General features: G+C 33.2%; 1 protein-coding gene across 1 annotated transcript in view; it reads left to right on the top strand.

The window, feature by feature from the left end:
• Nucleotides 1–25,034, top strand: part of CDH19 (cadherin 19) — a 72,061-nt gene that overhangs the window by 15,195 nt on the left and 31,832 nt on the right. The window contains exons 3-7 of the mRNA XM_028102995.2: nucleotides 3,825–3,944; nucleotides 5,903–6,067; nucleotides 12,942–13,123; nucleotides 13,676–13,929; nucleotides 18,258–18,379. Of these exons, the coding sequence (XP_027958796.2) occupies nucleotides 3,825–3,944; nucleotides 5,903–6,067; nucleotides 12,942–13,123; nucleotides 13,676–13,929; nucleotides 18,258–18,379 (843 nt within the window). The remainder of the gene's footprint in view (nucleotides 1–3,824; nucleotides 3,945–5,902; nucleotides 6,068–12,941; nucleotides 13,124–13,675; nucleotides 13,930–18,257; nucleotides 18,380–25,034) is intronic.

Raw genomic sequence — 25,034 nt, forward strand, 5'->3', positions numbered from 1 at the left:
TGTTTTATATATCTAATGAGAATTTTTGCTTTATATTTTTCTTTTTTAAGCCATTAGTGCCACAAATTATGTTGGTTCATTTTCTAAAGTTAAAACATCATTGAATTTTAGTCATCAAAAATTCAAAATGCCTTCTCCTATGAAAATAAACATTTAAAAATAGTTCCACAAGTATGTTTGAGACAGGCCTGTATACATTATGTTCTTATGTAGAATAATGCCCACAATATTTTAGAATCAGCTTCAATTTATAGTGATGGGCAGGTATTGTTAGGGAATGGGATGACCAGGAGATTGGAGTCACAGTTCCCATAAAACTGTTCAGAGTGATTCTTACAGTAAACAAAGATCATGACATAAAAAATAGTGATTATGTAAGCCTAGAAAGTCTACTGTATTTGAAAAGAGCATCCCTGTGCTATTCATTTTTTTATTATGTTATTTTAATCACCATACATCATTAGTTTTTGATGTAGTGTTCCATGATTCATTGTTTGCATATAACACCCAGTGCTCCATTCAATACATGCCCTCTTTAATACCCATCACCAGGCTAACCCATCCCCCACCCCCCTCCCTCTAGAACCCTCAGTTTGTTTCTCAGAGTCCATAGTCTCTCATGGTTCCTCTCCCCCTCGGATTTCCGCCCCTTCATTTTCCCCTTCCCCATGCTAATCGTTTTGATTCAAATGTGAATAGTGCCGCTCTGAGTTTACTGACAAATAAAGGAAGGGTTACATATGTTTGTATAACAATGAGTAGCAATTAAACATTTATTTGTTTCAAACATGAAGTGTCCCTTTACCTATATTTAACTGGTAATAGGAAAAGGGGGGAAGGGGACTGTGAACAGTTACTGATTTTTTTCATTGAAGGACACATTATTGGTCTTACAGTGATTTTTTTGTTTCAATTTTGTGTATAACATATAGCTAATTCCTAACTGCGAGTGAATACACATAGATTCTTTTACAAATGACAAGGAAAACATCAATGGAAAACAAAAAAAAATCATATCAAAGGTTTTTGTATTTCTCAGCTACTCTGATGTTTATTTATTATTACAGTTTATGTTACTTGACTATTTCTTGAAGATTTCTGTAGTATTTAAATAACTGATTAGAAAAATATATAGGCTTATGTCTTTTGATTTTTTTTAGAAAAACCTTTTAGAAAATATCTAAGAGGGTTTAAAGTTGCTTAACTTGTATTTAATGAATTGTGATGTTGATAAAAAAAGCAGGAAACAGCTAAGTAAATAAAGAAAGTTATATAATTAGAGTGATATAAGAATTAAACATTGCTAAGTTCTTTCTGAATTTTACAACCAATAATTTATAAATCATAAGAATTAAACTATAAGAAATGATTTTTTTGAAATTCTGTTGCACATTTTTATCATCTTAATTTATTGCATATATCTTTGTGGTAACTTAAAATAGGATAGACATGTATATGCGCGGTCTCACACACATACACACACACACAAATATAAGGAGTAAATCACTAGTAGTTAATGTCCATTATCAAGCACTGGGTGCCATTGAAACATTGTAGAATTATCTCAATTCCATAGATTTGGTACTTTGATTTAAAACAGCTATAAATCTTATAAGAGAGAATAATAAATATTTCCCCAGAAATTTAACTTCCTAATAAATTCACATTAGAAAGTTATTGTATTTATAATATTGTTTTTATCCACTTAATTTCTAAGAGTTTGTTTGAATTTTCCACACACTCGGAGAAATTATTTTATGTGATTCATTAGTATATTATATTAGGTTTTCTGTTTAGTAGAGAGCAAGGGAGTGATACATTAGAACATTGAAGAGGTATGTTCTGCTTAGAAGTAAATGCAGCATCAATTTAAAATGTGCTTGAAAAAAAAATGGGGAAAAAAACCATAACTTTGTAACTTGTTTTTCTATAAATGAAGTACGGGGTGATCTGTGAGTCAGTATCTTCCTGGTATTCATTTGTATAGTCTAAAGTCTTAATAGTAAGAATTTCTTTTGGTCAACAACTAACCATAAAATGATTTTGACTATTGCTCCTGAAGCTAGACTAAACAAGTAGTCTAGTTCTGGAATCTAGGGATGGGACACTCCTATAGAAAGAAATTAAATGGACACAGAGAGAGGAAATGTAGAAAAAGTAAATGGATGTGTGCACATAGGGTAGTTAAAAGAACAACTCTTGCCCAATACAAACTGAATTGATGGTCCCTAAGAATCCTTTTCTTAGAATAACTGTTTACAATTACTACAGAAATGCCTTTTATTATTTGCTGACTATTTGTTGATTTATTTATTATTTTATTGAGATATATTCGACATATACATTGTGTAAATTTAAGGTCTACCATATGTTGATTTGATACATTTATATATTGCAATATATAGTTACCACCTTGAAATAGCTAGCCTAGCATCTTCATCACATCATATAGTTATCTTCTGTGTGTGTGGAGGGGGAGACCATTAAGATCAAGTCTCTTAGCAACTTTGAAATATACAATATAATATTGTTGACTGTAATTACCATGCTGTGCATTAGCTCTTCAGAACTTACTCATTTTCTAACTGCAGTTTTCTAGGCTTTGATCAACATTTACTCAATTCTCCCACCCTAAACCCCTGTTAAGTAGCAATTTACCCTCTGTTTCTGTGAGCTCAGCTTTTCTAGATTTCACATATAAGTGATATCTTTGTCTTTCTCTGTTTGCCTTATCTGGCTTAGCATACTGCCCTTAAGGTCCATCCATGTTGTCACAACACAAATGTGTTGTAAAACACTTGAAACTAAGGTGTTTACATTTTGTGTGCTTGTATAGTATACAACAAGTGTTAAGTAACTAACAAAATACTAAGACAAAAGAGAAAATACTACATACATTTGAGGGCGAAGGTAAAAGTTTCAACAATTTTATTGCAGAAGAATAGAAGGGCTTCCTCTTAGAGTGTTTCAGTTTATAAAATTAGGTTGTAATGAAAATAGTAATGATGCTAGTTGTGAAGGAAATCACATAAGCTATTTGATTCTGTGTTGTTCATGTTGCCATCTTATTCACACAGAACATAATGTTTCAATAAATGCAGATTTCCAACAACACCCATAATGCTCTTCTATGTTTACATAAAGATGATTAAAAAGCTCAATATTTTTAAGAAATATGTTATTTAAGAATGGAGTTTAAATGTACAAATACTTACATTGTGTTTTATTGATTGTTACTGAATTTTAATGAGAACACTATCAATATCTAGTAGATTTTGCTTTGTACTTTAAAAAAAAGAATTCTTCAAAGTAAGTATTTTATAGAAGGGAATTAAACAGGGAAGATATTTGTGCACTTCCTCAACTTGATACTAACTCAAGCACATTTCAATAATTTTTATTAATATTTTATCAACATTCTGTGACTTTCTTGAGTTACAGGTCACAATATGATTTTTAAAGTAAACTGCTTCCAATTCCCTTTTCATTCTTCCACTAATAATACACCTTTGAAAGATCCTGAATGGATCTTGTAATGGATCGTTTAATAGTTATAATTCATTATGGCACAGATCTACATGTTTAAAATTCTACATTGCATATAGGAATTAGGGCTATGTTGCATGAGACTATATTCTCTTTTTTATACAGAATGGTATTACTTTTATTATTCTGAATAAGGGAGGTTCATCTTTCATTGTATATCATCATCTTGCTTGCTAAAGAAATAATGCTGTATAGAACTGAATGCATTGCTCAGTAATACCACATTGTTCAATAATACCACAGTCTTAATTTCTTGTTACTATTTATATTTTCTTCAGGAACATTAGTCATCCAAGTGACAGCAAATGATGCTGATGATCCTTCAAGTGGCAATAATGCTCGTCTCCTGTACAGTTTACTACAAGGCCAACCATATTTCTCTATTGAGCCAACAACAGGTATTTCTGAATGAAATAAAGTGCAATTCAACAGGATTCTAAGTAGGCAAATGTCAGAGCAAAAATCTTCTGCTTATAAACATGTTGTACAGTAGACCTGATGTTTCAATAAATAAATTGGTTGTACTTTTAAACATTTAATTCTTTTTAGTCTTTTAGCTGATTTTTCTAACTTTCAGAAATCGAATTTTCCAAATCTATACCACAAATCATTTGTGTGTAAGGTATAAAACATATGTAAAGATTACAACAAATCAATAGGAAAAGGAAAACCCAATTTAAAAATATGCTGAAAGACATTTAAAACAATTGACTAAAATTTGATATACAAAAAGCCTGCAAACATATTAAAAATGATTAACCTCAGTAGTCATCATGGAAATGCAAACTAAAACCACATGAGATACAACTTCATACCCAGTTCTCCAGAGTCAAACGTTGGGAGATACTTCCAGTGTCTGTTTAATATATTCACTGTTTTCTATAGTGATTTATATAAAAGATTATACTTGTAAAATACTTTAGTCCAAATTAAAATGCCGTCACAATATGGTCCAATTTATCCTTTTTTGTTTTTAGAGGTCTCACAATTTTTTAATGTACACTTTTCCCCAGACATATTTGAGGACTGGCCATTCCCTTTTTTGTGTTAATGTTCCCAAAATCTTTAGGCCAGCATCCCCTTGTCCTATGCACCACCTGAAATTTTTCCTGGTTTTCTTCTTATCAGTTATAATTACTTTTTCACTAAGTAATTTTATAGAAAGTTGATATTTATTACATTTATTATGGTCCATCATGAGTTTGAAAATCTGAGTATATATTTATCTCTATTCGTAGATTATGAATAACTGTCGGTCAAAAACAAACCTTTCTTCACAAATAATGACTTAAAATAGACTTTAACATCACAGGTACACAATATTTTTTTACATAAATTTGTTGTTGTAATTTATACATTTATTCATAATTAACTTCTTTCAAATTTAAGGGAAAAGTTAATTGTAACACACTAATATTATGTTAGAGAAGACAGCAGAAAATGATTTGAGGTAAAAATAAGATATCCCTGTTTTCTACCTGCAGATTTTATTAACGTAGTTATTTTATTAAGGGTCTACTAGTGTTCTTAGTATTTGGTGACTATTCTAAACTCCAGGCAGAGTTGGTGTTTATTATTATTATTATTTTTTCTTCAGGGCAGTGTCTAGCACATTATAGTGGTTTAAAATGTGTCAAAAGAATGATTACATGATTGAATTCTTTTTTTTTTTAATTTTTTTATTGTTATGTTAATCACCATATATTACATCATTAGTTTTTGGTGCAGTGTTCCATGATTCATTGTTTGTTCATAACACCCAGTGCTCCATGCAGAACGTGCCCTCCTCAATACCCATCACCAGGCTAACCCATCCCCCTACCCCCTCCCCTCTAGAACCCTCAGTTTGTTTTTCAGAGTCCATCATCTCTCATGGTTCGTCTCCCCCTCTGACATACTCCCCTTTTCTTCCTCTCCTGTTATCTTCTTCTTTTTTTTTTCTTAAAATATGTTGCGTTATTTGTTTCAGAAGTACAGATCTGTGATTCAACAGTCTTGCACAATTCACAGCGCTCACCGTAGCACATACCCTCCCCAATGTCTATCACCCAGCCACCCCCTCCCTCCCACCCCCAACCACTCCAGTAACACTCAGTTTGTTTCCTGAGATTAAGAATTCCTCATATCAGTGAGGTCATGTGATACATGTCTTTCTCTGATTGACTTATTTCACTCAGCATAACACCCTCCAGTTCCATCCACGTCGTTGCAAATGGCAAGATCTCATTCCTTTTGATGGCTGCATAATATTCCATTGTGTATATATACCACATACATGATTGAATTCTTAAGAAATTAACTAGGATACCGTGGTTAATAATGAAATAATAATTGAAGTTTTATTACATTTTTAAAGGAGTCATAAGAATATCTTCTAAAATGGATAGAGAACTACAAGATGAGTATTGGGTAATTATTCAAGCCAAAGATATGATTGGTCTGCCTGGGGCACTGTCTGGAACAACAAGTGTATTAATTAAACTTTCTGATGTGAACGACAATAAACCTATATTTAAGGAACGTAAGTAGAAAGCATCTTGAATTTTCATTATGACGTAATTATACGTATATCAAATATAAGCAGGTGTTAGCGTTTACATCTAAAGCACTGCAACAGCATTAGAATTATATAAAGTAATTTTTAATTATTCTGTGTGATAATTTTTATTAGTGTGAAAAGTCAAATACAAGTGAAAGAGTAATGTGTTTTCTTTTAATTGCTTCTATAATAATTTCCACAAACTTCATGTCTTAAATTATTATCTTAATGAAATCCGTTACAGGTGTCACCAGCTTAAGTTCAAGGTGTCTGCAGGGCTGTGTTCCCTTCCCAAGGATCCAGGGGAGAATCCATTTCTTTGGATTTGATTGTTGGCAAAATTCAGCTCTTTGTGTTTGTAGGATTAAGGTCTCTGTTTCCTTGATGGCTGTCAGCTGAAGGACACTATTAGCTCCTTAAGGTGTCTCTCTGATTCTTGGATATAACTCAAGTACCTGAAACATAGCAAAAGGGGTCGGATCCTACAGACACTGTCATCTCTCTGACCCACACTTTTGCCTCTTCACTTTTAAGGACTGATGTGATTAGACCAGGCCCACTTGGATGAACCAAGAAAATCTTCGCCTCTCAAGATCAGCTAATTAGCAATATGAATTCCACCTGCAACCTTAATTCCCTTTTGCCACTTTGTGTAATATGTTCAGAGGTTCTGGGGAATTAGAACACATATTTTGGGGATTCATTTTTCTACTTACCACAGTAATGGTTTGAAATGATAATATTTTATTTTTTAATTTTAATTTTATTTTTATTCAATATATTAAAACCAAAAACAGAAATAAACACAATTCACCTATTTCTGTATTCACCTATGATATATATATATATGAAAATATATATATATAATATTTCACATATAAGAGAGACCATATAGTCTTTGTCTTTTTTGACTTATTTCACTTAGCCTAATGCCCTTGAGGTCCATCCATGTTCTTGCAAATGACAAGATTTCATCCTTTTTTATGGCCAAGTAATGTGTGTGTGTGTGTGTGTGTGTGTGTGTGTATTATAATTTCTTTATCCATTCATCCACTGATGGACAGTTAGGTTGTTTCCGTATTTTGGCTATTGTAAATAATAATGCAATGAACATGGGAGTGCAGATATCTTTTTTAATAGGTGTTTTCATTTTCTTTGGATGGATACCCAGAAGTGCAATTGCTGGACCATAAGGTAGTTTTACATTTAATTTTTCAAAAAAACACCATACTGCTCTCCGTAGTGGCTGCCCCAATTTACATTCCCACTTACAGTACACAAGGGTTCCCTTTTCTACACGTTCTCACCAACACTTGTTATTTCTGGTATTTGAATAATAGCCATTCCAACAGGTGTGAGGTAATATTTCATTGTGGTTTTGATTCACATTTCCCTGATGATTAATGATATAGAGCATTGTCTCATGTACCTGTTAGCCATCTGTATGCCTTCTTTGGAAAAATATCTATTCAGATCTTCTGCCCATTATTATTATTATTATTTGATATTGAGTTCTATGAGTTCCTATATATTTTGGTTATTAGTCCCTTATCAGATATATGATTAACAAATATTTCCTCCCATTCAGTAAGTTGCCTTTTCATCCTTTTGATAGTTTCCTTTGCTGTGAAGAAGCTTTTTAGTTTGATATGGTCCACTCATTTTTTCTTTTGTTGCTTTTGTTTTTGGTGTCAGATTAAAAAAAAACATCACCAAGACCTAGGTCAAGGAGCTAACTGCCTGTGTTTTCTTCTAAGAGTTTTATGGTTTCAGGTCTTAGTTCAAGTCTTTAATCCATTTTTATTTTTTATTTTTTTAAAGATTTTTTATTTATTTATTTGAGAGAGAGAGAATGAGAGAGAGCACGAGAGGGAAGAGGGTCAGAGGGAGAAGCAGACTCCCCGCTGAGCAGGGAGCCCGATGTGGGACTCGATCCCGGGACTCCAGGATCATGACCTGAGCCGAAGGCAGTCGCTTAACCAACTGAGCCACCCAGGCGCCCCCCTAATCCATTTTTAGTTAATTTTTGTGTATGGTTAAGACAATGGCTCTGTTGCATTCTTTTGCATTTGGTTGTCCAATTTTTTCAACACCTTTTATTAAAGAAACTGACATTTTGGGGCACCTGGGTGGCTCAGTCGTTAAGCCTCTGGCTTTAGCTCAGGTCATGATCCGAGGGTCCTGGGATCAAACCCCACATTGGGCTCCTTGCTCAGCGGGAAGCCTGCTTCTCCCTCTTCCACTCCCCCTGCTTATGTTCCCTCTCTCAATGTGTCTCTCTCTGTCAGATAAATAAATAAAATCTTTATAAAAAAAAGAAACTGACATTTTCCTATTGCATATTTTTGGCTCCTTTATCATAAATTAACTGACCATATATGTGTGGGTATCTTTTACTTTTGTAGCATGAATAGGCCCCAACTGCTCTGATAATTTGAGTTATAAATACAAGTTAAATCACTTGGTGTGCTTCAGAAGGAATTTCTTGTGAAATTCTTCAGAGAAATTATTTTTTTTCTTAGGATTCACCTCCCCCCTCAGAGGATTCTGCCTTAGCTACAGAAATACATTTAGAAGCAATTTTAGAAATCGTGAGCAATTATCATGATAGGAGGAATATATAAGTATGTATCAAAGAGAAAAGTAGATCTCTCTCTCTCTTTCACACACACACACACACACACACACACACACACACACTCCTAAATGATGCAGATGGGATTCAGTTCAGCTAATTTGTGGCAGGCCCAGAGTTATCAGAGCTTCTGACTTTTCAAGAAATATTGGAAATCTGGATGTTTATTTCTGTGCTATTGTCAAATTTAAAATTTTTCAGGTTAATGTGGCCATTTTTAAAAAAATAAAAATGGTATATATTTAAGGTATACAGCATGATGTTTTGATATCATATACATAGCAGAATCATTACTACAGTCAAACTAATTAACATATCCATCTCCTCACATTGTTACCTTGTGTGGGTGTGTGGGTATGGTGAGAGCACCTGAGATGTTCTCTCAGTAAATTCCCATTATACAATATAGTATTATTAACTATAGTCACCAAGCTTTACACAAAATTTTTAAACTTATTCATCCTACATCATTGCAGCTTTGTACAATTTGAGCCACGTGTCCTCATTTCTTTATGAGTCAATGAAACAGCTCCTCTTTGGATGGAATTTAGGCAACAAGGCAGCAGTTTGTGACCTTCATCTTCATGTTATAAAATGTATTATCTTTACAAAGTGTGTGTCCTAACGACAAGAAGGTGATGTGTAATTAAATCTGAAATACCCAGGACTTCATAAAATTACTGCCATATACTAAACGTAGAAAAATAGCAGGTGAATATATTGAATAAACTATGTTTTATTCAGATGAAGGTGAAATAATAAGTTGAGAACTCATGAAGGCAGTACCCCCAAGGAATGTTTGTTGAGACAAAAATGTCCTTGAAGTTCTGCTGCCATCCTTATTTCTTTTCATTTTTCTCAACTTCAGCATTGTTTTATATATATACATATATATATATACTTCAGTGTGCATATATAATTATAGAACAATGTGTGCATATAATATATAACTATATGTCTATGAACATTGATAAACAATCTGTAATTATAAATAACAATGTATACATATGTATACATTGATATATATCTGAATAAGTTAGAATATTTAAAATACTTTCTAAAATTCTTATAGTTATCCAGACCCCTCATGTAAGATGATAGCATTACTACTTTCAAATTTGAGTGTGGGTGAACATGATTCTAGCACCGTAAAGTTTCCTCACTCTTTAAAATAGTTTTCTCTATTTCCATCCCACACCATAATCATGTGAAAATATGTATATTGACTATTCTTCCAGAACAGAAGCATGCTGACCTCCTTACTCTTGTTCAAACTGCTTTCCCTTATTGTAACCCCATTACCCTCCTCTCATCTTATATATTTAATACATATCTCCTCTGATAAGTACAACCTCCCCTCACCTCTCAGTAGAGGGTATCCACGCTGCCTGTTAATGACTATTAACATTCAAAACATGTGGTGGTTGTTTTCATCTTAAAAACAAAATAAAATAAATATACATTATTGACTCCACTTCCATATCTAGCTAACCATGCCTCATTTTCTTTTCTTTTAGAGAAAAGAATTTTTAAAGTGTTGTCAAACTCATCAACCTATTTACTGTCTTTTAAACTCTTTGGAGCCCACTCCAGTTAAGTTTCATCCACGCTACTTGACCAAACGGATCTAGTCAATTCTATCAATCTGTGTGCAACTAAATCTCAGTCCTAATATAGTATGATTCTCAGTCCTAATATAGTGTGATTTTTCAGCAGGATTTGACAGGATTACTCCATTCTCGTGTACTTTATTGTCTATCTCACTGGTCACTTTTTAATCGCCTTCCTTGCTTTGTCTTCACCTCTACATGCTGTAAACTTTGGTGTATTTCTGCTATCAACCTTAGGACCTCATTTCTCTTCCTTTTGCATTCACTCCTTGATGTCCTCATCTGGCCACAAGACTTTAAACGCCACCTCTATGCTGACAACTCCCAGATATATACCCCCAGTATGAGCCTCTCCAGTGAACCCCGCATGTGGGTATCCAACTGTCTACTCAGTATCTTCATTTATATGTTATATACATTTAAACTTGACATATATTTGAGTTCCTGATCATGCCTGCCTCTTCCTCCAAACCTCTTCTTTTTACAGCTTTTCCCATTTCAAAGACTACCAAATCCAGCCTTCACATTGCTTAGGGCATAATCTCACCCATTCAGTTCAAATTCAGTTCAATTCAAACAATCCAACTTGGATTACACTGGGTCAAATCTAGGCCAATTCTAATTTCTAACTCAGACTGAATCGACGATCAGTTCTGCACAATTCCTGCTAGTCCCTGGTTTTCAGTATTCTGTGACTACACACACACACACACACACACACACACACACACACAATCTCTTCTGATAATAGAAACTTACTATGTTTAAAGATTTTGAAGTCAGCTTCCCCTCTGTTCTTTCTCTCATCCAAAATTCAGTCCTCTGCAGGTACTGTTGGCTCTACCTTTTAAAAATACCCATAATCTGAACATTTCTCACCAATTTTATTTGCAACCTGGGATCATGCTACCCTCTTAATTTGTCTCCATTATTACCAGAGGCTCCCATCTAGTCTCTCTGCTTTTGTTCTTCTCTGATCAACTTCCAACACAACTTTAGTGATCTTGTTGTAATGCAGGTCAGATCATATCACTTAAATGCCTTACCACGTCACTCAGAGAAAAAGTCACAGGCCTTAATATAACCTCCATTGTCCTAAATAATTTGCCATCATCCAGTTCTGTTCCATTACCTCTAGGAGATCATGTACTAGCATTCTACTCCTTGTTCATGGACAAACCAACACCAGGCAATTGACCTACTCTCTGTCACTGGAAAACTTCAGCCGCTGGTTTTGTGGCCTTTTGGCTTGTTCTTCCCACTTCCTGAAATCCTATTTTCTCAAGTATGCATTTTCCCACAATGAAAAAACAAAAACAAACAAACAAAAAAACCACTTTGTAGCAGAGTTAAGCTGTTACTTCCTGAAAATAGTAAAAATATTAGCAACTTTTAAGTAACATTTCTCCCATGTTAAAAAAAAGTGAGGACATCTCACAAGGCAATCTGTGCAGTGACTTGCCATATTCTATCAATAATCTCTTTAAGGAAAAATTTTATTTGTGCTTTTTTAAAATTCCACAAAGTTTCACTTTTTCTTTTAAAGATTTAATTTATCTGAGAGAGAGAGAGAGAGAGAGACCATGAGCGTGGGGAGGGGCAGAGGCAGAGGGAGAAGCAGTCTCCTCACTGAGCAGGTAGCCAGACATGGGACTCAAGGTGGGGCTCAATCCCAGGACCCTAAAATCAGGACCTGAGCCGAATTCAAACGCTTAACTAAATGAGCCATCCAGGCCCCCAATTTCATTCTTTAGAATATTGATATATATGATTATTTCCTCCGTTTTAACATAAACCACAAATAATTTACGAATAGCTAACTCTTTATCAGTTTTATGCAAGTTACTTCTGAAAAATAAAGGAAACAAAGCTCGATTATTTTTACTTACATCTGTGTATTTCAAATACAACTGCCATTGTTTTCACGTGACCAAAACAATGGGGTCATCTGAGAAGCTCATGGTTTTCCTACTTCATCCATTCACTAACTCCTGTGGATCCACTTTTTTCCCCCCCCTCATTTCTACTATGGCCAATGCACTCAGGCTCAGAATCTAAAAATCAAACTATCACACTTAGAGCGCACTTGTTTGCTTTATTCTCTCCCATCTCTAATCCACACTTACATTTACGAGTAACTTTAGATATCAGAGAATGCTTAAGTGAAATTGAAAACTATTTTTATCAAGTTTATTTGAGGTGGTTAAATGATATAATAAAAAATTCAAAAATATCAACAAAGTATACATATGAATAGAAATTTGGAAATTATATGTACTGGTGCTAAGACTCCCTAAGTTATATTTGAGAGACATTAATAAAAACCTGCTACGTTTCCTTCCCTCACCTTCCCTTGCTCAACTAGGATATAAGGGAAATACAAAATACAGATCACAAAAATAAAGAAGTGATAGATGATAGATAGATAGATGATAGATAGATAGATAGATAGATAGATAGATAGATAGATAGATAGATAGTGATTTAGAAAAAGTAACTGGTAGAAAGTGAGAGTATGGGTTTTCCCATAGTCCACAAAAATAGGGGGCTAAAATTGGAAATTTCTTATGTTTATTATTTGTGTGAAATATCTTGAATTTTGTTTTTAAAGGTTTATACCGCTTGACTGTTTCTGAATCTGCACCTGCTGGGACTTCAATAGGAAAAATCATGGCATATGATAATGACATTGGAGAGAATGCAGAAATGGATTACAGCATTGAAGATGATTCACAAACATTTGACATAATTACCAATAATGAGACACAAGAAGGAATAGTTATATTAAAAAAGGTTGATATATTTTCAATATTTACTTTTCAGAAGAATACAAACAAATCAGAAATACATATAATTATTTTGTGTAGCCAGTTATTGCTTCATTAAGTAATTGAAATGAGAACCTGTGATTTATGATTTAGGGAGCAAAGGAACTTAGAGATGAGACAGAGTTATTACAGAGTCTCAAATTACTTGTAGAACAGTTTTTTATTTTATTATGCTTTTAAATATTTTTAGAGGATAAACGTTTTGGAAAGATATTAAATAAAAAAAAAATAATTCTCAATTCCATAGGATATTTATGCCCAGACAAGTATAATTTTAATCCTAAAAATATATAGTTACTATTCCAAAACATTTTATAACAGACATAAATAACAAAACACTTACAGGGATTTGCTATGCAGCTGCTTACTGATAATATTAGAGGGATCAAACCAAGTACATAAGAAGCGAAATCTGACTAAAAAGCAACTGAGACTTAATAACCCCAATTTTTTTTTCTAAATAGTGCCTTGGGTTACTGAAGCCATTTCTTCTTCTATACACTGTATTTCTTTGTAGAAAGTGGATTTTGAGCACCAGAACCAATATCGTGTTAGAGCAAATGTTAAAAACCGCCATGTTGATGAGAAGCTCATGGAATACCATGTTGAAGCTTCCACCACTTTCATTAGGGTCCAGGTGGAAGATGAAGATGAACCTCCTGTTTTCCTCCTCCCATATTACCTATTTGAAATCTTTGAAGAAAGCCCACATGGATCATTTGTAGGCATGGTCTCCGCCATAGATCCAGATCAGAGGAAATCTCCTATCAGGTATGTTTGGGAGGCCAGCTTCATATTAATAAATGAGTGAATACAAATTAGCCTGAAAATAAAATTTCATAGAAATGTAATAAAGATAAATCTGTATTCCTCTATATGGTACTTATTAAATTTGCAACAATTTAAACCAGTTAAAACAGGGAGCTCACTATTGATAAAGTTGTAGTGAAATAAGCAATTGCAGTTGTAAAAGAAATAGGCAATCACCAACCAAAATTCAATGAAATCCACTCTACGAATTTGGCATAAGTAGTGAGGGAAAAAGAAACGGTTGATTATGCCAAGTCAGAAGCAAAGCTGACCAAAATGTGCTCCATTTAAATACTACTTAATATTCAAAAATTGAGAAAGCTTTCCCAGGATACCACTTAGTAGTAAAAATGAAATAAATTCAGTCGGTTAGAAATAAGTTTCTGTATTGCAATTAAACAATGCTTATCATCTATTAATCTAGTCTGTTATTTTCAGGTACTATATTTTCATTTTTTTTCAATATTTGTAGACCTGGTTAGACATAAAAACCTGCTACGTTTCCTTCCACCACCTTCCCTTACTCATCGGTTCTCCACAATTCACAGTTCCGAGAATTTTACAAACTTCCATGTATTTATTAAGATGCTGGCTACTTGGGTGCCTGGCTGGCTCAGTCTTTAAGTGCCTGCCTTCGGCTCAGGTCATGATCCCAGGGTCCTGGGATCGAGCCCCGCATCGGGCTCCCTGCTCAGCGGGAAGCCTGCTTCTCCCTCTCTCACTCCCCCTGCTTGTGTTCCCTCTCTCGCTGTGTCTCTCTCTGTCAAATAAATAAATAAATATCTTAAAAAAAAAAAAAGATGTGGGCGCCTGGGTGACTCATTTGGTTAAGCAACTGCCTTCGGCTCAGGTCATGATCCTGGAGTCCTGGGATCCAGTCAGCATCAGGCTCCCTGCTCAGCGGGGAGTCGGCTTCTCCCTCTGACCCTCCCCCATCTCAGGTGCTCTCTCTCTCTCTCTCTCATTCTCGCTCTCTCAAATAAATAAATAAATAAAATCTTTAAAAAAAAAAAGATGCGGCTACTGCTTTGCACTTTGGAGGGGTTACGATACAAAGAAGCTTCTTTAAATTTTTGAGACAGAGGAATGATCCCACTTTTCCAGTGTAATTCCTAATCATAAAACACTGCCTTCTAATATGTAGATATAGTTCTTATTTAGTAATAGTACTTTTAGCAATTAATGTAAGCATATGTGTGGTATTTTATATATATATGTGTATATATATATATAAAATTATAATTATAACCCAGAAATGAATTATTTAGATTTTTTAAATTGGTATATATATTCAACTATGTATTGTTCTTCTGAGAATACTAAAGAATACATAATTCTAAAAAAATGCTTTAAGGATTAAGATGTTTATTATATTATTATTTATAATAATAAAGTGTTGGAAACAATTTAAATATCTAATCATAGTGTAATTAAGACAATAGATGATAAATGCTTGACAATGATGCTTATGAACATAGCTTAAAACATGGCATGATTTGAAAATAATACAGAATCACTAGAGTTGTATATTTACTACCGGTAAAAATATTACCTATCTTTGAGTCAAATAAATCAACCACACCAAATGTTAACAGGGGTTATGTTTTATAGTATCACTATTGATGGTTACTTTATTTTCTACCAAGAATATTTTAGCTAATAATTTTTACCTTTATACTGAAATTAATTACTTAAAATTTTTTGTTAGTACCTAACAAAAGAATACTTTTTTAAATGTCTTTTATGGACATTGTTTCATTTAGAGGTGCCTTTTATATAAGACTGCTTGTCATGTTTGTTAGGATGAAAATAGCCCCTTGAACACATTTCAGTAGGTACGCCCCCTCCATTTTTGTTTGTTTGTTTGTTTGTTTGGAAGCCAAAGATCCAAAACATATTTGAAATCAAATGCTAAATGATTTCAATTTGAGTTTTAATGTGATATATCTTCCTTAATACTCACTACATGGCAAGAAATATGGAAACCAAAGGAAATTAAAGGGTATTCTATTTTACTCTCGGGGTATTCTCTGTTTAGGGGAAAGAAATTTGCACATAGTAAACAAATTACATTATACATAATTCAAATAACTCATATTATTTAGTTTTTCCTTGCATGTAAGAATTACCTGGTATTTCTCTGAAGTATGGAGATTCCCAGTATGTTTCAGCAAGTCTTGGGTGAGATAAACTGGCTTAACAAATTGTTCGTGCCGTTGTTGTCATTGTTAAGTGCAGAAAAGCATAAGAAAATATGCCTTGAAATGAATTATAAGTTTTGTGGTAAATGTTTAAGAAAAATGAGGGTGCAGGTATGAAGAAAGAATGCAATAATTAGACCTGAAATTGATCAGTCTTCAGCAAGACAACCGGGGGGTGGGAGAAGAATGGACAAAAATTAACATTACCAAAAATGAAAAAAGTGAACATAACTCTTGATCCCATAGACATTAAACAATAGTATAGTGAAATACTATGAATGACTCGAAGCCCATGAATTCAGACCAATTCCTTGAAAGTCCTTCAAGGAACCTACCAACATTCACATAAAAAGATAAATAACCTGAGTAGTCATGTGTGTGAGAAACAGGAAGAGCTTTGTGGGTATTCGGGAATGTCAGGAGTGTTCTCCTGTGGAAGAGGCTGTCTTTAAACATCTTTCATCTGTATTCTAATGAAAGCGCTTAAAAATCCTTGAAACACCCAGTGGATCTGCAGCCTACTTGGAAAAGTCCAGCTTTTGTATATGGGGGTTGGGTCTTATGTGTCTCAGTTGCTTTGTCTGTAAAGTGGGAATAATACCTTTGTAGAGGCATGTGAGGATTAAGAACAAGAGGCACAGGCATCTGGAGGAGCATGCATGGAAGAACCATTTGTTTATCATTCAGGCAAGAGCTGTTGGCAATGGGAAAACAGTGCACAGTCACATGGTATTCATTCAGCATTTTTGTAGGAATGAAGAGTTCCATAAAAAGGAATTCCAAAATGAACCAAACATCAAAACTTCACATTTTAAGCTTTTTAGCTCAAGCTCTTTCTAAAATGTATAGCACACATCTTTCCTAGTTACTGATGACACAAGGTCATGATTTTTAAAAACTTTTATTTGAAAATTATGTCAAACGTTTGATTGGTTTTATTTGGAATGGCTTATTATAGAAACAGGATATTCTAGATGTTTAATACAAAATAGTAACTGTTAAACTACTGTTCCTCCTTGTCAACAAATCTCTTAAGTAGGTAATGTGACCATTTTTGGATGTCAGTAAATTGCTTATAAAGTTTTAAAATGGGGTGGAGTTAAAACCAAATTCCTCTGAAGCTTAAGTCTCTGTAATTTCTATTTTAATTCTCCCCTGAACACCAGTCTACAAATCAGTGTGATATTTTTAGAGACCTGTCAATTCAAGATTAAAATATTCTCATCTCCTGCCACATAATTATGGCAAACCTCATTGATGTCTCATCAAAGTCTTCAGGAATATACATGCAATGAGAAGTCATCATTGAACCCAAGTTATTACTCTTCTTTAATTTTTACTATTAATCATTCGCAAGTGGATAAGACATGCTGAGTACTTCAAAGGCTCCTTTCATTGTGGAGTTTTAGATCAGTTTTCAGGCTTTTGCATGAGGGAATTTTATTATCTGGCTTCTCCATGCATGCTCTAACAGCATATTCCATCTACTATCATTACTTTTGGGGGATCTATATACACACACACATCTCATTTTTATTAAATATTATCCAAGCATTTTCTTTAAACAAACAAAACCAAATATTTCTCATATGTCAGCAATCAGGTAATTATAATACACATTTAGCAAACATCTATATGGTGTAGGAAAGAGACTCAGCAGTTTAGGGTGAGGATATGCTTTGTGTTGCTTCAAAGGTAAAAAAAGGTTAACAAGCAATAATTTTTACCGCTATTTATTTGTACTTCACTTAATTTTGCAAATGACGTTTTGCCATTTCTTTTTAGCTAAATCATTCACTTATTAAAATTTTCTTTTGGGATTGAGAATAAATTACATGTGTTTAGATTTAGGATACATCAATTTAAATCTGAGACCATTTTAGTGTAGTTTTTTTCTTTTTAATCCTCACTGAGTTGAATCTTAAATATATGCATGCACCTTTCTAAAAATTGTTCAGCATTACATTTGCTTATATGGAGCATGCATTTAATTTGTCTAATTGCCTCAAAAAGGTTTTATATATCACAGTTACACAGACAAAATAATAAAATTAAGGGATACTTTTTTTTTTTTTTTTTTTGGTGCAGGTATTCTATGACCAGAAGCAAAGTGTTCAGTATTGATGACAATGGCACAATCATCACAACTAACCCTCTTGATCGAGAGATTAGTGCTTGGTACAACCTAAGTATTATAGCCACAGAAAAATGTAAGTACTCATTTAGGATCACACATTGGTTCAGCACATATTTAAACCATTCAATAATCTCCAATTGTAGGGGCAGAAGCTAGCTTAAAATTTGTTGGAATTGGAGTCAAATTATATATGTGTCAATTCATATATGTGTATTTTATTTTATTATTTTAGATTACTAATGTCTGTTCATTCCTATTATAGTTTATTTATATACTTACCACTAAATACTTTAAGATTTTTTATTATGACAAACTGAATATAAATTTTGAAAGGTTTTCTGAGAAATATTTAATATATATTTTCTATGGGTTCTCTTTTAAGTTATGAGTTTAATGAAAAAAGAAAGTCTTATATACATTATCCCCCCAAAAAAATTGACCCTTAAAAAAATACATATAGGTGGAAAGAAGTTATCGTACTTATTTCATAGGAATCTTTCCCTTAGAGAAATTTTTTTAATTTAGAGAAATGTTTAATTAATGTTATACATTCTTTTACTACTATCCAAGGAGTAGTAAACCTAATGAGTGAGAATTAAAATTTTAAATTTAAAGTAATTTAAAATTGACTAGTAATATCATACCATTTAACCATAATCAGTTTAGACTGACTGTATTAGTTCACGAGGGGACTATTCTAGAAATAAAACACAGAATGCCTGTGCCTCGTTCTATTTCTGGAACAAAATGTTAGCTATACTCTTGGACATTAGGGACAGGGTAGCACTTCAACACAGCCTTTTGAAACTTTAGGCACTTAAAAATAATCATATTTCAATGAAGCTATGGGAAAGAATATGAAGGATTCAACAGCATTCACTGGTGCATTACAAACAGTCAGACATTTTCAAATTAAGCATATAGTGGAAGCTGTGCTAATAGTCGCATCTTCAGTAATCAGTGGGGACCAGTTATTGTTGTTGTGTGTTTTTATTTTTGTTTTTTATTTTCTGGTTTTGGTTTTTGTTTCCAGAGATAGGCAGATGAGGGGCGCCTGGGTAGCTCAGTCATTAATTGTCTGCCTTTGGCTCAGAGATAGGCAGATGATTCCATTTTCCGGGTGTAAAAAGTAGATAAAATCATCCTAATTTACTACTTGGATAGTGTCTTCAAAATTATCAGTTAATTTGGTATTAAGTCAACCATATTAACTAATTTAAGCTCAAAGGAATAGATATAACACAATATAAAAGATTATCAAGATCATCCCCTTTATTTAACTGATAAGTTTATTATAGTTCAGTAAATAATTAAATTTGTGAATATGAAATGTTCTAGAATGCATCCTTTACAACTGATTTTGCATAAATTTTAATAATCTTGCTTACTTTTCTGACTTTTTTTTAAACCTTTAAACATATATCTTATTGATTACATATTGAGCAGTGGCTGGGGATATAGTGGAGTGGAAAAGATCCCTTGCATATTTTTTTTTGTCATACATTGAATAGCTCTATGGAAACACTGCAGGAGGACTGAGTCTGGGTTTTGAAGTTTCCATTTAACTTAACAACAAAGACCTAGGAGCAAATGTCTGCTGCAACAGAAGAAATGTCAAGGCTCTTGGTGTCAGAAAACACAAAGATGCTTATTCTAAAAGCAAGAAGCTTTTATTTGTTGGGTTTTCTGAGAACAAATTATTTATAATATCACTATTTACAAAACTGTTGAGAAAAAGCATTCAAATCAGTTCAAGGGGAGGGTGGGTATCTTTGAAAAATGTGTTTCTCTATAAAATGGTGTTTTAGCTTTTACAAGAGCATGTTTTAACAAATGTATATAAACTGTAAGCTTATTTTATATACAATAATTTTTTTAAAGATTTTATTTATTTATTTGAGAGAGAGAGAATGAGAGATAGAGAGCACGAGAGGGAAGAGGGTCAGAGGGAGAAGCAGACTCCCTGCTGAGCAGGGAGCCCGATACGGGACTCGATCCCGGGACTCCAGGATCATGACCTGAGCCGAAGGCAGTCGCTTAACCAACTGAGCCACCCAGGCGCCCTACAATAATTTTTTTTTGTATATAAAATAAGCTTTTGGTGGAATTTTTGTAAGAATATATCATTTACTTTTTGTTAAATTAGATTGCAATATGAGTAATTAGAAAGCAGAATCTTGAAAATGTATTATGTATATTCTGAGACAAAAAAACATTTTAATATTTTATGAATGAATAGAAAAAAAGGATGAATGAGTGATTGGTATGAAAAGTTTATAAGATAAGCCAATTATACCTGAATCCCATTAATTACATAATTACTTTTATCAAAATGTTGTCATGAAGATCTCTAAAGAGACATTGTTTGAAGTATTTTTGTGTTGACCCCGCCCTTTTTTAAGACAGTGGAAGTAAATTGTAGAATCACAAAATGAAATAAGAGCAGTCACACAAATCTCTGGGTTGCAAGATAGCTGTCCCCAAAAATTATTAATTCAACATATGTATGCATATTTGCATATATACTACAAAGTATATTATTTAATCATTTTAATTATCTCACTACATACTGTGTTCAGAGGTGATACCCAAAGATTCAGTGACCAGCACAACAGAAATAATCAGATGAGACTTGAGATCTTTCTAAACTATTGCTCCCAGTTGATCTATAGATTTCACCTTATCAAGGAAAACGGTGGCTTCAAATGTTCTCTGTAATGTACTTATATATGTGAGTGGGTGTGGGAGCATATAGTATTCAGGCAATAGAACTGTTTCAATTCGTAGTTTACAATATTACTTATTACATAGGTTTGCACTAAAGACCATAGATATTATAATGGTGTATCTATTGAGGAAAATAAAAATACAATAATGACAATAAAAACTGGATACCATTTGTGATTCACAGGGGAAAAAAAATTCTAGCTTTGTCACTTCTTTGATTTTTAGATATTTGTTTATAAAATACATATTTTGCAAGGTGTTGTGAGTATTGGTGAGTTTTCAGGAATTATATTTTATTAAATAGATTATTTTATTGCATATAAATATGTGTATGATTATAAAAGTATATATATGCCTATATGTGTAAAATTCTACAGTTAGTAGCATTTTTATAGCTCTTAATACAGATTTGAAGCAAACGTTATTTCTGTTTCAGAGAAGATGAATGTGACACTTATGCAGTTTATTTGCCCAGCTCCTAAATGATGAAGCCAGGGATTGATCACAATTGTATCTGATTCCAAAGCCTGTCTTAATCCTATGCCACACTGTTACTTACTGAGAATGTGAGAAATGATACTTGCTTTTGGTGTTTTCTGATTTAAATATATGCACAATAATCTTAACCAAGTTTCATTTTTCTATTTTTCTCTTTAAAAGTAAAGTTTAATTACAAAGGTATTTCAATTAGTAACTCAAACGTAATGTTTAAATCAGTTCATGCTGTATGACCTCCTCAGAGCCAAACAACTGATAATCTCTGTAAGTATGTTAGCTAAATTCTGCTCTGATACATGTTCTGACTGTGCTCTGAGGTGTGCTCATCACATTCTGTTGCTATTGCTTTATCCATGTTTATTTGTTGATGAAAGCATGTGTGGCAGGTGACAGTTTAGGAGACGATTACTTTTTTGAATAGATTTTGAAGAACAGTGTCCTATTGTGCAAAAGTATGTTAATAGCATGTTTTTTTTTGGGGGGGGCGACTGGATGGCTCAGTCGGTTAGGCATCTGACTTGTGATTTTGGCTCAGGTCATGATCTCATAGGTCATGGGATTGAGCCCTGACTGGGACTCACATTCAGTGGGGAGTCTGCTTGAAGATTCTCTCCCTCTGTCTCTCCCCTCCCCACACATATGTGCATGCATGTGCATGTGCATGCACATGCTCTCTCTCTCTCTGTAATAAATAAAAATCTTTAAAAAAGACATTTTTTAAAATAAATTTTCTCTTGAAACATGAAAGCCAGAATATATTTATAGTATAATAATTATTTTATATTTGAAGATAGCAAAATAAAACACATGTAAACATTTGAAAACAATAAATTAGGGTCACCTGGGTGACATAGTCAGTTGAGCATCTGCCTCCAAGTTTTGGCTCAGGTCAAGATCTCAGGATCCTGGGATCGAGCCCCACAGGCTCCACACTCAGCAGGGAAGTCAGCTTGAGAATCCTCTCCCTCCCCCTGCTCATGCATGCTCTCTCCTTCTCCTTCTGAAATAAATAATAAATCTTAAAAAAAACAAAAATAAAAACAACAAATTAGTGGACTTGAAAACATTTTAATTCTTTTGAGGAAAATCAAGTAAATAAGGTTTCAAAGTGAATTCAAGGGACAAAATAGAATAAAACAAGAGGTTTAATAGATATGTAATCTTAGATACAGAATTTCATAAAATGTGATTAGGTCAACATTGAAGTTGGTCACTTGATGCAAAAAGTATCAATTTAGTAAATTTTTAAACTTAAAATTTTGTGGATTATAGAGTATTATAATAAAACAAATAATTTATAGGGATGCCTGGGTGGCTCAGTTGGTGAAACATCTGACTCTTGATTTCTGCTCAAGTTATGATCTCAGGGTCCTGGGGTCCAGCCCAGCAGGGGGCTCCTCATTCAGCAGGGAGTCTTCTGGAGATTCTCTCTCTCTCACTCCCTCTGCCACCTCCCCCCCGGCCCACGCTCACATGTGCACACTCTCACTCTCTCTCAAATAAACAAATAAATCTTTAAAATAATAACAACAATAATAATTTATAAATAAAAGATTAAAAATGCAGTCAAGGAAAACAAACTTGTAAATGCCTGTGAAAGGCAAACTGAAAATAAACTGAATATATTTATTTTCACAGAATTTAATACTTAGAAGTTAATCACTGTTTCAGAAATAAGTGATTAGAAATGTTATCAAGTACAGGAATTATACAGTTCATGCTGTTCTGCTCCTGGCATTTTACATCAGTTTTCTTGGAATTAAAAATAATACTTTTAGATAAAAGAGATGAAATTCCTGCTATTATTTTTATTATAAAGCTGAAAAGTTACAGTATGGGGAATGAAATTCCAAAATAAAATATAATTAGATAAACATTTTCAGAAAGCCACAAAGTTATTGTATATTTAACTCATCACTGCGAACATTTTTTGAAATTTTTTAACTTTTTTAAGAAAAATTGTTTAGAAGAAACTTTTTTAACACTAAGTAACCAATTTTCATGTACTTTTTCTCTCTCTGGGATTTTTTTTTAAATATTCGTTATATATTTTGGAATCGACAGCTTAACGTACATCCATCACGGTGAATGGCAACATAAATGGCATGCCAGGAGTTCTGTAATTACCATGATCTTTCTTTTTTTTTTTTTTAAGGATTCACTTTTTTTCTTTAATTTTATTTTATTATGTTATGTTAATCACCATACATTATATCATTAGTTTTTGATGTAGTGTTCCATGATTCATTGTTTCCATCCAACACCCAGTGCTCCATGCAGAATGTACCCTCTTTAATACCTATCACCATGGGATTTTTTCTTTTCCACATCATTAAACTCATTTTAGAACAATTTTGGAGAAAATATTTGTATGTGCCAATTTCTTATTAATGCGGTATCCAAACAATTAGAAACAGGCTCCTCCCACCCCAGAAAACAACTCCATAATAGTGGAATAGAGAGGAAACAGTTTTATAATTGAAAAGCATTCAAACAGAATTTGATGTGCATTACAGGAATCTGTTGAGATTTCCAAGTCAGAAAGAAATTTCACCCTATTATAAAATCAAGCATCATGTTCTCAGGATAACCAAGTGCTAGCCTTCAAGTAGGGAGACTTAATACCATGTGTCACACATAGTTCACTCTGTTTTTGCTAACTGACTTTATCCAAAGGAAAACTAAATTTTTCAGATCTTTATGACAAGAAGTAGTTTTGAATTTTGGTCAAAGCCTTTGCTGAAACAAAGCTCCTATCCTCCAACAGAAACTGGGAGAAAGGAGTGTCATTTTCCTTGATAATTATATTTCAAAGAGTTGGCTCCCAGTACTTGAGAAAGACAAGCCTGGGTTGTGAAGTTGACATTTATTCAGTTTTTAAAAGGTTTACATACATTAAAAAAATAGAGAGAGAACTTAAATTACAAGTTTCCTAAAGTAAATGCTTTAAGAAGAGGAAAGAGGGAAAATCTTTTCCCTTATTTTCAACAGAGATAATTAAGCCTTTTTTAAAATGTATTTGCCCATACAAATTACAATTGCAAATATAATGCTTTTGCAATAACATAAGAACAGGATATTATAAAGACATTAAAACAACAAAGAAACCTTCCTCTCCTCACTCTAATTGTATGTACCTTCCCACACCATTTTTTGAATTAAAAAGAAAACATTTAAAATAATGATATGCAAATACACAGTATATTATGAGGCAACTTGCTTTTTTATCATTTCGCAGAATGCCATGTGTATTAATACTGCTGATTAATAGATAAATAAAATAATAATATTTAATATTTATTGCTTATGTATACCCTAAGTAATCTTATAAATGCTTTATATGTTTTAATTAATTTAATCTTTATAACAGCTCTTATAAGGTTAGTTACTATTATCTTTTACATTTTGCGGGGCAACTTAACAGTAGTTAAGCGGTTTTGTCAAATTGAGGATCAAGATTAAAATCTATTTTTTAAAGCTCACCATATTCATATGTTTATTAC

Source organism: Eumetopias jubatus, unplaced genomic scaffold (assembly GCF_037043125.1).
Source record: "Eumetopias jubatus isolate StellerSeaLion01/CBP00866 unplaced genomic scaffold, mEumJub1_p1.0 scaffold_16, whole genome shotgun sequence".
In the NCBI taxonomy this organism is placed as follows: Eukaryota; Metazoa; Chordata; class Mammalia; order Carnivora; family Otariidae; genus Eumetopias; species Eumetopias jubatus.